The sequence below is a fragment of the Zea mays genome, chromosome 8 (genome assembly GCF_902167145.1).
Source record: "Zea mays cultivar B73 chromosome 8, Zm-B73-REFERENCE-NAM-5.0, whole genome shotgun sequence".
NCBI lineage: Eukaryota > Viridiplantae > Streptophyta > Magnoliopsida > Poales > Poaceae > Zea > Zea mays.
The window spans coordinates 135,515,278-135,528,826 of NC_050103.1; the positions used below are offsets into that span (position 1 = coordinate 135,515,278).

At 45.7% G+C, this 13,549-nt stretch overlaps 1 protein-coding gene and 1 non-coding gene across 2 annotated transcripts; one reads left to right on the forward strand and one right to left on the reverse strand.

Moving 5' to 3' along the window:
- Nucleotides 1-872: 872 nt before the first annotated feature.
- TRNAN-GUU (transfer RNA asparagine (anticodon GUU)) lies at nt 873-946 on the reverse strand. The gene has a single exon. It is a non-coding gene; the product is annotated as a tRNA-Asn (tRNA).
- Nucleotides 947-2,212: 1,266 nt separating this feature from the next.
- LOC103637299 (uncharacterized) lies at nt 2,213-4,690 on the forward strand. Its single transcript, XM_020543123.3, has 3 exons — nt 2,213-2,508; nt 2,663-4,208; nt 4,320-4,690. Exons 2-3 carry the CDS (start codon nt 2,677-2,679, stop codon nt 4,321-4,323), a joined length of 1,536 nt encoding a protein of 511 aa, XP_020398712.1. The 5' UTR covers nt 2,213-2,508; nt 2,663-2,676; the 3' UTR covers nt 4,324-4,690.
- The last annotated feature ends 8,859 nt before the right edge of the window (nt 4,691-13,549 follow it).

The following is a 13,549-nucleotide window of genomic DNA, read 5'->3' on the forward strand; positions in this document are numbered from 1 at the left end:
CTAATGGAAAAGAGCATCTGTCAATGCCAGTGTCACACGGGTGGGGTGACAGAGAAGGACATGGCTGGCATTCAGGCTGTGAAATACTCCGATCCTCCAGGACAAACAAAGCCATCATCATCATCATCATATGATGGAAGAGACAAAACAAAACAAAACAGTATGGGCGGCACGCAACGCAAGCAAGCATTGCATTGCTATGCTGAAATGAAAGAAGCAACCATACACCATGCCATGCACTAGCAGATCGTCTTCCGTAGACTGACAGGACGGTGGATGCTCTGAATCTGGACGACACGGTATCCAGATATGACTGTCTGATCTGAGCAGCGTACGTGCCGACATGCACGGAGTTCTGCAATGGATCCTCTCCTCTCTGTAAGACGGATGGGGTAATACAATGTTCATATAATTTGATTTGACTTTAATCTGTAGCCGCCGCTTCTATAAAATATTTTATTTTTATAAATTATAATTGCAGCAGTCGGAACACCGATTTTAATCTGAAGCCAACAACGAGTGACGATAGGCATCGTATTATAAAGATATTGACCCATGGCTGAAAAGTTGAGCAAGCAGACAGTGCACCTGTCATATGATGATGTTTATATTCAAAGCCAGTTCAAGGGGCGTTTGCTCTGTCAGTGATCGGTCCATGCATGTGTCTGCTGATTTCTTGGGCTTCAGTTGTTTCATTTTCACATAATATCTTAACGTGTCATCTCTAAACATCTTTTCCTCTAAGTCAGTCTAAGTGCACATGTGAAATTATGATTACCTTTTTAATAATCTGTTTTTTTAAAAAAAAATCATATACAACATCTTGTTTACCACCGGTGGTGGATGATTTGAAAAATAATAGAAAAAAATAACGCTAGAAGGAGGGCTTGAACCTCCGACCTTGTGGTTAACAGCCACACGCTCTAACCAACTGAGCTATTCCAGCTAATATGATTCATTTCTTCTCTTGATTTTTGTAACCTTTTTTGGACAAAGGCGAGTAGTAAAAACATCAAGACTAGAAACATGGAAGGAACAGCATATATATATATATACACACGGGATTCCAGTTGAATGGATCATAGATTCTTCGTAGTGTAAGGTACAGAATAGGCAGCTGCTCCTCAACACAAGGTCCATTGAAGTATATACCAGCCAAAGACGATCATGCTTCCAGCTAGTTTTGTCTACCTGTTCCTCCACAGCGGGCTAGTTCCTGGAGCTGGAGCTTGGCCTTCTTCAGCTCATCTTGCACCTGGCTGACCTCGGACTCCAGTTCAGAGAGGCCTAGCTAGCTACTTACTTCGGGGGGGGGGGGGGGAACAGACCGTAAATTAATTATGTTTAACTCTTAAAAAGACTTCTGCTTTTTTATGAGGTGGAAATACAGGAACCCCAAATGTTTATAACTCCTAAAAAAGACGGCCAATCTGGCGACTCTTCTTTGAAGAGGTTCAAGTCGGAATGAATTCCATTGTCCAATCCAATGCCGACAAACATTCAGTTACTGTACAAGACATTTAGAATGTTTGTCGGCAGTGGCTAGAACTAGAAGCATGCAGTTTTGTGTGAAAAAACAGGACTCGGTTCGTTTATTAATGAAATGAGATGTCTAAAGAACTAATAAAACAGGTTGGATTGGATGAAGACACAAAGATCGACAAGCAAAACGATTCAAGTCCATGCGTGTTTACATCTCAATATAGTACTTGCATAAATCACGGCTCGAGAGAAGATGATAATGTTGGAGAAGAATGTGACAAGAACCGATCGAGGTGCACCAGTCAACAATGCTTGCTGAAACATGAAGCCATCGAGCTAAGACAAAGATGCTGCTGCTGCTGCTCTCTCTCTCTCTCTCTCAAGTCTGAACGAAACAGCTAGCCAGTCACCTGAACCGTGATGGTGAAAATTACACGAAATTACGATCGACAGAGCAGACAGGGGAAAAAACAGTGCTGCTCCATCGTTTTGCATTTGCTTCTCTTTCCATGACTACCTGCAGGCTGCAGTCCCGGCCGGCCCTGGCCCTGGCCCTCTACTACTCGCAGCTCCATGCATCGCACGCATGACGACAAATGGTTTCGCTCCCGCCGCCGTACGTACTGTACAGTGTACACCAACATGGTAATGAGAGGAGGCAGACAGATGCTCCTGCAACCTGCACAAGGATCAGTAACTGCCTCTCTGGAACGGAAGAGCAGAACAAGGAGACAGAAAAAGAAGATGAAAGCACTCTCTGGACACCATCACGGCAGACGTGAGAGACAGAGCTCATGTAGTTCATGCAAGAACCCCCCTTGCCTGCCTACCCACGATCACCCACATTCCGCTCCACGCCTCCACCCACCTTCTCCTGATCTCCTCCTGTCTTCTTCTTGCTGCCTGCCGCGCCTCCCTCCCAAAAACCCTCAACCAAAACCCCACCGCTGGCTTCCACCGCCACCCGTCGCGACGTTGCCTCACCCTGGACGCCCGCCCGCACCGCGCCAGCCCCGCCGCTCCTCGGTAAGCGCCTCGATCGCCGCCGCCCTCCACCGTCCGTACGTTAGTTTCCTACTTCTCTCCATGCGTCGTGTACGTCCCAACTCCCAAGGACACTCCACTACTCCCTCGCACTGATCGGCTCCTTCCGTTTCGCTCTCCCTTCCTTTCTTTCCAGGCGTGTCCCGCTACATGGCGTCGCCGCCGCTTCCCGGAAAGGACGCTGCTTTCGGGTCCGGGACCACGGTGCGGCGCCCGGGGAGGCTGCGCGTCATGCACCCGCACGTGGCGGAGCTTCTCCGAAGCCCGCGCCGGCACGCGCGTCCGGCAGCGGCGCCGCAGGCGAAGGCGCAGGCGCCGGTCCCCGAGCGCGCGAGGTACGCGTGCGCGTTCGAGGACGGCGGCGGCGTCGCGGCCCCCGGCCGCCTCGTGTGGGCCAAGGTCAGGAACCACCCGTGGTGGCCAGGGCAGGTGTTCGACGCGGCGGATGCGTCGGCGGTTGCGCGGGCGCGGCGCAGGCTGCGCCGCGCCGTCCTCGTCGCGTACTTCTGGGACAGGACCTTCGCGTGGACCGACGCCGCGGCGCTGCTCCCGCTCCGCGCCGGCTTCCCGCGCCTCGCCGCCGTGGCCCCCGTCGCCGCCGCCGTCGACGCCGCGCTGGCCGAGGTCGCGCGCCGCGTGCTCGCCGGCCTCTCGTGCTGCTGCGGAGGCGGCGGGGACAACGAGGCCACCGCCAGCACGCAGGCGATCGACAACGCCGGCGTCCGTGCCGGCGCGCCCGGGGCGGCGGTGGACGCGGCCTTCGCCAGGCGCGCGCTCCAGGCCGAGGCCCTCCTCGGGTACCTCTCCGCGCTGGCCACCAGCCCGCGGGCCGGGGGCGACAGAGTGGACCTCGCCGTCGCCGCGGCGCAGCTCGGGGCGCTCGGCCGGTGGAAGGGCTCGGCGAGGGGCCTTCCCGAGTACACGGTCGTCCACGGCATCGATGATGCCGTCGTCGCCGCCCCTGGGAGAGCCAAAGCCAAGCGGAGGAGGCCGCCGTCGACCGGAGTTGATGGTCCTGCTCCTGCCAAAAGGAGGGTGAGCAGGAACACTCACATCGCTGCGACAAAAGGGAATGCAGCCTGTGACACCGGCGACTACGAAGCGCTGGAGCTGGAGGATCTCCCGCTGGGCACACCGGCCCAGCAGACGCCCACGCCCACGAGGATCGGGAAGCTCATGAGCCGTGCCGCGCAGAACATGTCGCTCTCGCCGGTGGTCCTCAGGGTCAGGGCCACGGCGGCCAACGGCAGCAACTGCGCTCCTCCACCTCCGACGGCTGTACTGCCAGCGCCACACATGGTAAGGTGCGCGGTAGTGGCAGCACACGAGCAGCTTCCTCCGACGCGCAAGGACGACAGTGGTGACCACGAAGCCTGGGCTGGGGCCGGGCTCGTGCTCAACTTCAGCAGCGCACACGCCGTGCCTTCCGCACGTCACCTGGCCACGGCCTTTAGCCGGTTCGGGCCTGTCAAGGAGGTCCGGGTAGACAACACTACAGTGGTCTTCGACAGTGATGCGCATGCTGATGAGGCGTTCTCGGGCGCCGCCGAGATCGGCTCCATCAGCGCGTCCCTCGTCAGCTTCCGTGTCACTTCTTCGCTTCCTGCCGCACCAGATGATCCTGCTGCACAACCTCAGACTCAGAGCATGCCGTCGGACACCTCGCCTGTTGAAGCGCTTAGGTAGCTCATTCGGCCGTTTATATATGAGAATGCAGCTTCTCATCATCTGTTCATGTACTCTTGTGTTTACTTTGGCTAGTAATAACAAATTAGATCATGTTTTTTCTTCAGATGATGGTGACCAGGAGGCAGGGAAGAGGTCGCTCGTTCGTTCATCCTATTCGTCCATGCATCTCGAACTTTTGGGTTGGGTTGCCACTTGCCAGGGAGATGGTAGTTCGTGAGAGGAGTTTTTTTTTTATCAAAGCTGAACTTGGGTTGGCTTTATAATATGCACTAGCAGTATATCCTTTTTGGCTGTCGTCTACACGGTGACATTTGAATTTATATATGCAGCAGACGGTGCAAAAACATCCCAAGTGGTGATGTTTTATGCTTTTTTACTTGAATGTTTTGGTTTCTTAGTGGTTTTTGATGCCAGCAGATCATTCTGTTAGCTAGAAGGAATATCTGTTCAAAATGCAACCTTTATTTCAGGCGCCCGGAACCTAGCAGAGTTCGCATGTTTGAGCTTCTTTCTCATTACCTCCTGCATGCGACCAAGAAACGGATATATATATATATACCAACGATGAAAACCAAACAGATTAATTACTGAACTGATGTGATCTTTCGAGGAAGCTTGATATATAAACTGCTGGCAGGTAATTGACACTTGGCAATTCGTATATTCATCAAAAGAACAGGCCTGTGCCCAGTGGTATAGTTTTGCTATACTAACAAACCTTGCGTGCGACAGTCAGCTTGTGATCACGTGAGGGGCTCAAGTGCTGAATTGTATGAAAGCCCGCCGCTCCTCTCTTCCATGAACTGCAAGTTGTTACAGTTCAGCTCTTAATATTAGTTGGTTAGAGTTCAAGGAATGTACACGGTGTTTGATTTGTGGAAAGAGGAAATACAAAACCTTATCTCGGCCTTTCTCTTTTTTTTTCTCTCGGCCCAGTTTCCCTCAGCAGGACGGCCCATGACCCACCCTTTCTTTTTTTATTTTTCTAGCCATGGGTATGTGTCGCTGACGCAGGGGTCCCACTGGCCAAGGACGTCGCCGCGCATGAGCATAGGAACCGGAGACGGTAGTGTGCGGGACCCGGGCGTCAGGCCCTTCTTCGACGGATGAGGCCGCCGGTTCGTAGCAATCCAGGGAAAAAGTTTGTTAGGATGTTGTTGGCTTGTTGCTCGACCATGGCAATCCCACGCCCGCACCTCGCCTATAAAAGCAGCCACAACTTCGTCTTAGACGGTTAGGGGGTGTTTGCTAGTTTTTAGTATGGACTAAAATGATTTAGTCTTTAGTCCTTCACATAGATGCTAAAAGAGACTAAAAGCCCATAATTATCTTGTTGTCCTTACCTTCCCTCTGTAGTATTCGGTTGTGAGAGCATGTTTTTATGTACAGCTAATGTTGTGAGTGTATTCAAGGGCATTTGAGTCTTTGGAAAGTGTATTTAATGACTTTAGAATCCGTTTAGTCCATAGAAAAAACAGATAAGACTAAAGTTTAATCCTAGGACTAATTGAAACCAAACATGGCCTTAGTAACGCCAGGTGCCAAGCACAACCACCGCCACCGAGAGCTCGCATACAGAGAGATAGAGGAAGAGTGTACGAATATATATATTCATTTTTATTCATTTTTTGCCTATATATATGTTTGGCTACGAATAGAAGCGAGGTTACGACGTGGAACCTAAAGCCCAACTTTGAGGAAACATCTGAGCAGTTGGATTTTCAAATAACAAGCAAGTTGTGTCCTTAATCACATTCTTTGACCTAATAACATTAACTTTTATGTTCTCGTTCTGCTTGCAATATTAGGTTAACTAGATGGGACCTAATAGGTTACCTAGTCTTGTTTACCCTACACCTTGCATACGAATGAATTATTGGATATTCTTACTATTGCTCTACCTGATTACGGGTTTAATATTATATCTGAATTATGATCATGACATACTACTATTGTTGGCTTTTATTATTATACATGCTAAGACCATTTTGTTTAATTGGAACATGGAGAATCAACCAAAAAAACAGTGCTACCACTACGACGGAATGGAACGTCCTTGACCAATTAATTAGGAAAGTTAGTGTTAGATGATCCTTTCCTGAAAGGGGCAAGCAGGGAGTGAATCGGTGCAAGCATAGTGCTGGCTGGAATTTCTGCGATGGGGTTACAAACAGTGGAAAAAGGCATATGCTTACTTTTGCTTGAATCCGTAGCGGGTTTTCTCATGCTAGTGGAAGTGATTTCCTTTCTATTCACCTTGGAAGTGTTTAGGGGTCTTTCTAATCCAGGCTATGAGGGAAACACGATATGTGGGTAAAGATGTGCAACATCTACAAAGTGTAAACTGGTATATCAATTGTGCTCACGGCCATGAACGGTTCGGACCCTCACATTAGTAAATTATAGAATTAAATTTAACACGTCATGCATTGCATTGTGGGAACTGTTATTTATGATCTCTTATTTAATTGGGTTAGTATTTACTTATATTTAGAAATTGCTCAATTTTTTTGACCAACTTAATTAAAACAAAGCTCAGCCTCATTCATTTTTCTTGGTAAGCCTTACATTGCACTTATTGAGCCCCAACCATAACTAAGCTCATACACATTTTTTCCCACACTTACTGAGCGATGATCGTATGGAAGCTCACCCTTTCTATAATAACACCAGGTCAAGAACAGGTACCACTGGAGGAGGATCACCATGAAGATGAGTTCAGAGGGGTCTAGACCGTCGTCTCCTAGTCAACTATGGTTGTGGAGGATCGTCGTTGTCATATGGTGTAATTTATTTAGTTATTTTGTACAAAAAAATGTTACCATATGTGTGATACTTGATTCTGTTACACATGTGATATGCATCTGGATTTTCCTTAAATTCGGGTGTGACAGTGCAGTAGATATAGTGCACTGAACAGGGCACACAAAGAGTGTTGCAGATAAGTTTAAGAGGTTATATACTCGCCGGACATATTCGGTGAGACACTGGATACGACATCGGACAAGACTTCTAAAGATAGTCGCACATGAGTGTGAGAGGTAGGGATAGAAAAAAAGTAGCTCATGGCACCAGGGGCCGGCCCTTAGGGTGTGCATGGTATGCGACCGCTCAGAGCCCCAAAGTACGTAGAGCCCCCGTTTATCCATCTTATATCCAAATACATATACGTTATAGATAAATTTCTATTCTCATTCTTTTGTTGTGTCTCTTTGATTTTCTGGCAATCATCTCTTCGAGATCGCGCAACAGTCTGCTTGATCACAAATACTAAAATTGACGTGGGAAGGACGGAAGGTGTTTTACACCTGTGCCTGTCATGTTGCTTAATTATAGCCTACCGGAGGGCCGACCCTAAGGCTAGCTCCAACAACATCCTGTAAACGGTACTGAATCCTACATTTACCGTGTCCAAACTTCCTTTATACCTCCAACAAGGTCTGGTATATCGTGCTCTAAATTTTAGCGTTCACTGATGAAGTGCTAAATGTGGCGGACGAGCTGCATCCTCTATACGCTAGTCAATCATCCCTGTGCGAGCACAGACAAATCCCGAGGAGAACTTTTTTCATGGAGAAGTATTACTTTTTATGTTTTTCTGTGGATGCTCCGCGCAAGTGACAAAAAAGCAGTAAAATAAGAAGTGTAAAAGTTTAATTTCAGTACAAATGAACGGAATTTTGTTTGCGTGTACGGTAAGTTGTCAAAAATTGTCATAGTGACCAATGTTAATTACGGTTTTTTAAATAGGTACGGTAAGTGAAATTCAAATTATATGCAAAAGGTAGAACAAATATTGTAGTTTATGGATTTTGTTAACACTGTAGATATAGAGGACCGAATTTAGGGGATGTTGCTGGAGATGAAGAAGATATAGAGAACATAATCTTTTAGATAGTACTGTAAAGGACAGAGAATATTCTTTTAGAGAACGGAATTTAGGGGACCTTGCTGGAGATAGTGAAAGTCGCCTAGAGGGGAGGTGAATAGGGCGAATCTGAAATTTATAAACTTTAAGCACAACTACAAGCTGGGTTAGCGTTAGAAATATAAACGAGTCCGAGAGAGAGGGCGAAAACTAGGGATGGATCCGGATATTTATTCAGATGTCAATTTTTTGGTCTTCTTTCTTCTATTGTGAACAAATAACATATAAAATTTGCTATGTAAATTTATATTCTTGTTTTTAGCATTGAGGCTATTAATATTCACAAAAAATAAACATTAAATTCGTTCTAGATATTTTTAAATAATTGATATAAAATTCGGATGTCTATTCGAATACGGATTCGGATGTTTTTTCACCTTTTTTGTTGTAGGGAGAAAATAATGTACATAAAAAAGTATACAAAAATTTATTTAAATACTTCATAATATTCTTCATAACATTGCCAAAAATTAGCTTTAAATTATATGTATATATATGCTAAAATATTAGATTTGTGATACAATTCGGATGTTTTAGGAACATCCCTAGCGAAAACAAATCACAAGCAAATAAGGCGGATGACACGGTGATTTGTTTTACCGAGGTTCGGATCTTGCAAACCTACTCCCCGTTGAGGTGGTCACAAAGACCGGGTCTCTTTCAACCCTTTCCCTCTCTCAAACGGTCACTTAGACCGAGTGAGATTCTCTTCTCAATCAAACGGGACACTAAGTCCCCACAAGGACCACCACACAATTGGTGTCTCTTGCCTTGGTTACAATTGAGTTGGAATCAAGAAAGAATGAAGAAGAAAAGCAATCCAAGCGCAAGAGCTCAAATGAACACAAGTCTCTCTCTCACTAGTCACTATTTGATTGGAATGATATTTGGACTTGGGAGAGGATTTGATCTCTTTGATTGTGTCTTATATTGAATGTTATAGCTCTTGTAAGGTGTTTGAAGGCTGAAAACTTGGATGCAATGAATGGTGGGTGGTTGGGGGTATTTATAGCCCCAACCACCAAATGAGCCGTTGGTGGAGGTTGCTGTCGCATGGCGCACCGGACAGTCCGGTGCCGGACTGTCCGATGCGCCAGCCACGTCACCCGACCGTTAGGGTTCGACCGTTGGAGCTTCTGTCTTCTAGGCCACCGGACAGTCCGGTGGTGCACCGGACAGGTCCTGTAGACTGTCTGGTGCGCCTTCTGGCTCTGCTCTGACTTCTGTCTGCACTGTAGCGCATTAACTGCTCTCTGCAGACGACCGTTGGCGCGAAGTAGTCGTTGCTCCACTGGCACACCAGACAGTCCGATGAATTATAGCGGAGCGGCTCCCAGAATTCCCGAAGGTGAGCAGTTCGGAGTTAAGTTCCCTGGTGCACCGGACACTGTCCGGTGGTGCACCAGACACTGTCCGATGGCACACAGGGCAGTTCGGTGCGCCAGACGAGGGCACACTTCGGTTGTCTTTTGCTCTCTTTGTTTGACCCCTTTCTTGGTATTTTTATTGGTTTATTGTGAACCTTTGGCACCTGTAAAACTTATAGTCTAGAGCAAACTAGTTAGTCCAATTATTTGTGTTGGGCAATTCAACCACCAAAATCAATTAGGAAAAGGTGTAAGCCTATTTCCCTTTCAATCTCCCCCTTTTTGGTGATTGATGCCAACACAAACCAAAGCAAATATAAAAGTGCAGAATTGAACTAGTTTGCATAATATAAGTGCAAAGGTTGTTTGGAATGAAACCAATAATCATTTTCTACTAGATATGCATGGATGGCTTTCTTCTAATTTAAAATTTTGGACCACGCTTGCACCACTTGTTTTGTTTTGCAAATGTTTTGGAAATTCTTTTCGAAGTCTTTTGCCAAATAGTCAAGGGTAAATGAGTAAGATTTTGAGAAGCATTTTCAAGATTTGAAATTTTCTCCCCCTATTTCAAATGCTTTATCTTTGACTAAACAAAACTCCCCCTTATTGAAATCCTCCTCTTAGTGTTCAAGAGGGTTTTAGATATTAATTTTGAAGAGGGTATTCCAATTTGAAATTATATCAATAATAAGATACCAATTTGAAAATACTACTTTAAAAACAAATTGAAAGACTAAAGTTTTGAAATTGGTGGTGGTGCGGTCCTTTTGCTTTGGGCTAATACTCTCTCCCCCTTTGGCATGAATCGCCAAAAACGGAGTCATTAGAGCCCTTTTAACTACTTTCTCCCCTTATGGTAAATAGCATATGAGTGAAGATTATACCAAATTGGAGAGCGGTGCAGAGCGACGGCGAAGGATGAATAATTCGATGGAGTGGAGTGGAAGCCTTGTCTTCGCCGAAGACTCCATTTCCCCTTTCAATCTATGACTTAGCTTGAAATACACTTGAAAGCCACATTAGTCATAGCAAAGAGATATGATCAAAGGTATATAAATGAGCTATGTGTGCAAAACATCAATCAAAATTCCTAGAATCAAGAATATTTAGCTCATGCCTAAGTTTGGTAAAAGTTTGCTCATCTAATGGCTTGGTAAAGATATCGGCTAATTGTTCTTTGGTGTTAACATATGCAATCTCGATACCCCCCCTTTTGTTGGTGATCCCGTAAGAAATGATACTGAATGGCTATGTGTTTAGTGCGGCTATGCTCAACGGGATTATCCGCCATGCGGATTGCACTGTCATTATCACATAGAAGAGGAACTTTGGTTAATTTGTAACCGTAGTCCCTAAGGGTTTGCCTCATCCAAAGCAATTGCGCGCAACAATGGCCTACGGCAATATACTTGGCTTCGACGGTAGAAAGAGCCACAGAATTTTGCTTCTTTGAAGCCCAAGACACCAGAGATCTTCCCAAGAACTGACAAGTCCCTGATGTGATATTTCTATTAATTTTACACCCTGCCCAATCAGCATCGGAATAACCAATTAAATCAAAAGTAGATCCCCTGGGGTACCAAAGGCCAAACTTAGGAGTATAAACTAAATATCTCAAGATTCGTTTTACGGCCCTAAGGTGAACTTCCTTAGGATCAGCTTGGAATCTTGCACACATGCATACGGAAAGCATAATATCCGGTAGAGATGCACATAAATAGAGTAGAGAACCTATCATTGACCAGTATACCTTTTGATCTACGGATTTACCTCCCGTGTCGAGGTCGAGATGCCCATTAGTTCCCATGGGTGTCTAGATGGGCTTTGCATCCTTCATCCCAAACTTTGTAAGTATGTCTTGAATGTACTTCGTTTGGCTAATGAAGGTGCCCTCTTGGAGTTGCTTCACTTGAAATCCTAGAAAATACTTCAACTCCCCCATCATAGACATCTCGAATTTTTGAGTCATGATCCTACTAAACTCTTCACATGTAGATTCGTTAGTAGAACCAAATATGATATCATCAACATAAATTTGGCATACAAACAAATCATTTGCAAGTGTTTTAGTAAAGAGAGTAGGATCAGCTTTTCCGACTTTGAAGCCATTAGCGATAAAAAAAATCTCTTAGGCATTTATACCATGCTCTTGGGGCTTGCTTGAGCCCATAAAGCGCCTTAGAGAGTTTATAAACTTGGTTAGGGTACTCACTATCTTCAAAGCTGGGAGGTTGCTCAACATAGACCTCTTCTTTGATTGGTCCATTGAGGAAGACACTTTTCACGTCCATTTGATAAAGCTTGAAGCCATGGTAAGTAGCATAGGCAAGTAAAATACGAATTGACTCAAGCCTAGCTACGGGTGCATAGGTTTCACCGAAATCCAAACCTTCGACTTGTGAATATCCCTTGGCCACAAGTCGGGCTTTGTTCCTTGTCACCACACCATGCTCATCTTGTTTGTTGCGGAAGACCCACTTGGTTCCTACAACATTTTGGTTAGGATGTGGAACTAAATGACATACCTCATTTCTTGTGAAGTTGTTGAGCTCCTCTTGCATCGCCAGCACCCAATCTGAATCTTGAAGTGCCTCCTCTACCCTGTGTGGCTTAATAGAGGAAACAAAAGAGTAATGTTCACAAAAATGAGCAACACGAGATCGAGTGGTTACCCCCTTATGAATATCGCCGAGGATGGTGTTCACGGGGTGATCTCGTTGGATTGCTTGGTGGACTCTTCGGTGTGGCGGTCTTGGACCCTCATCATCTTCCTTGTCTTGATCATTAGCATCTCCCCCTTGATCATTGTCCTCCTCTTGAGGTGGCTCCTCTTGATCTTCATCATCATCACCTTGAGCTTAATCCTCATCTTGAGTTGGTGGAGATGCTTGCATTGAGGAAGATGGTTGATCTTGTGCTTGTGGAGGCTCTTCGAATTCCTTAGGACACACATCCCCAATGGACATGTTCCTTAGTGCGACGCACGGAGCCTCTTCATCATCTAGCTCATCAAGATCAACTTGCTCTACTTGAGAGCCGTTAGTCTCATCAAACACAATGTCACAAGAAACTTCAACTAGTCCAGTGGACTTGTTAAAGACTCTATATGCCCTTGCGTTTGAATCATAACCAAGTAAAAAGCCTTCTACAGCCTTAGGAGCAAATTTAGATTTTCTAGCTCTTTTAACAAGAATAAAGCATTTGCTACCAAAGACTCTAAAATATGAAACATTGGGCTTTTTACCGGTGAGGAGTTCATATGATGTCTTCTTGAGGATTCGGTGAAGATATACCGGTTGATGGCGTAGCAAGCGGTGTTGACCGCCTCGGCCCAAAACCGATCCAAAGTCTTGTACTCATCAAGCATGGTCCTTGCCATGTCCAATAGAGTTCTATTCTTCCTCTCCACTACACCATTTTGTTGTGGTGTATAGGGAGAAGAGAACTCATGCTTGACGCCCTCCTCCTCAAGAAAGCCTTCTATTTGAGAGTTCTTGAACTCCGTCCCATTGTCGCTTCTAATCTTTTTGATCCTTAAGCCGAACTCATTTTGAGCCCGTCTCAAGAATCCCTTTAAGGTCTATTGGGTCTGAGATTTTTCCTGCAAAAAGAACACCCAAGTGAAGCGAGAATAATCATCCACAATTACAAGACAATACTTAGTCCCGCCGATGCTTATGTAAGCGATCGGGCCGAATAGGTCCATGTGGAGTAGCAAAAGCGGCCTGTCGGTCGTCATGATGTTCTTGTGTGGATGATGAACACCAACTTGCTTTCCTGCTTGACATGCGCTACAAACCCTGTATTTCTCAAAATGAACATTGGTTAGTCCCAAAATGTGCTCTCCCTTTAGAAGCTTATGAAGATTCTTCATCCCAACATGGGCTAGTCGGCGATGTCAGAGCCAACCCATGTTAGTCTTATGTAAACCCCAAAATTCTAAATTTGGGATTAGTAGAAGAAATCAGAACAAAGTACCCTTGATAAATAATTAAAACCCTAGAATTCACCCTTTTAAGGTAAATGGTCATAATAA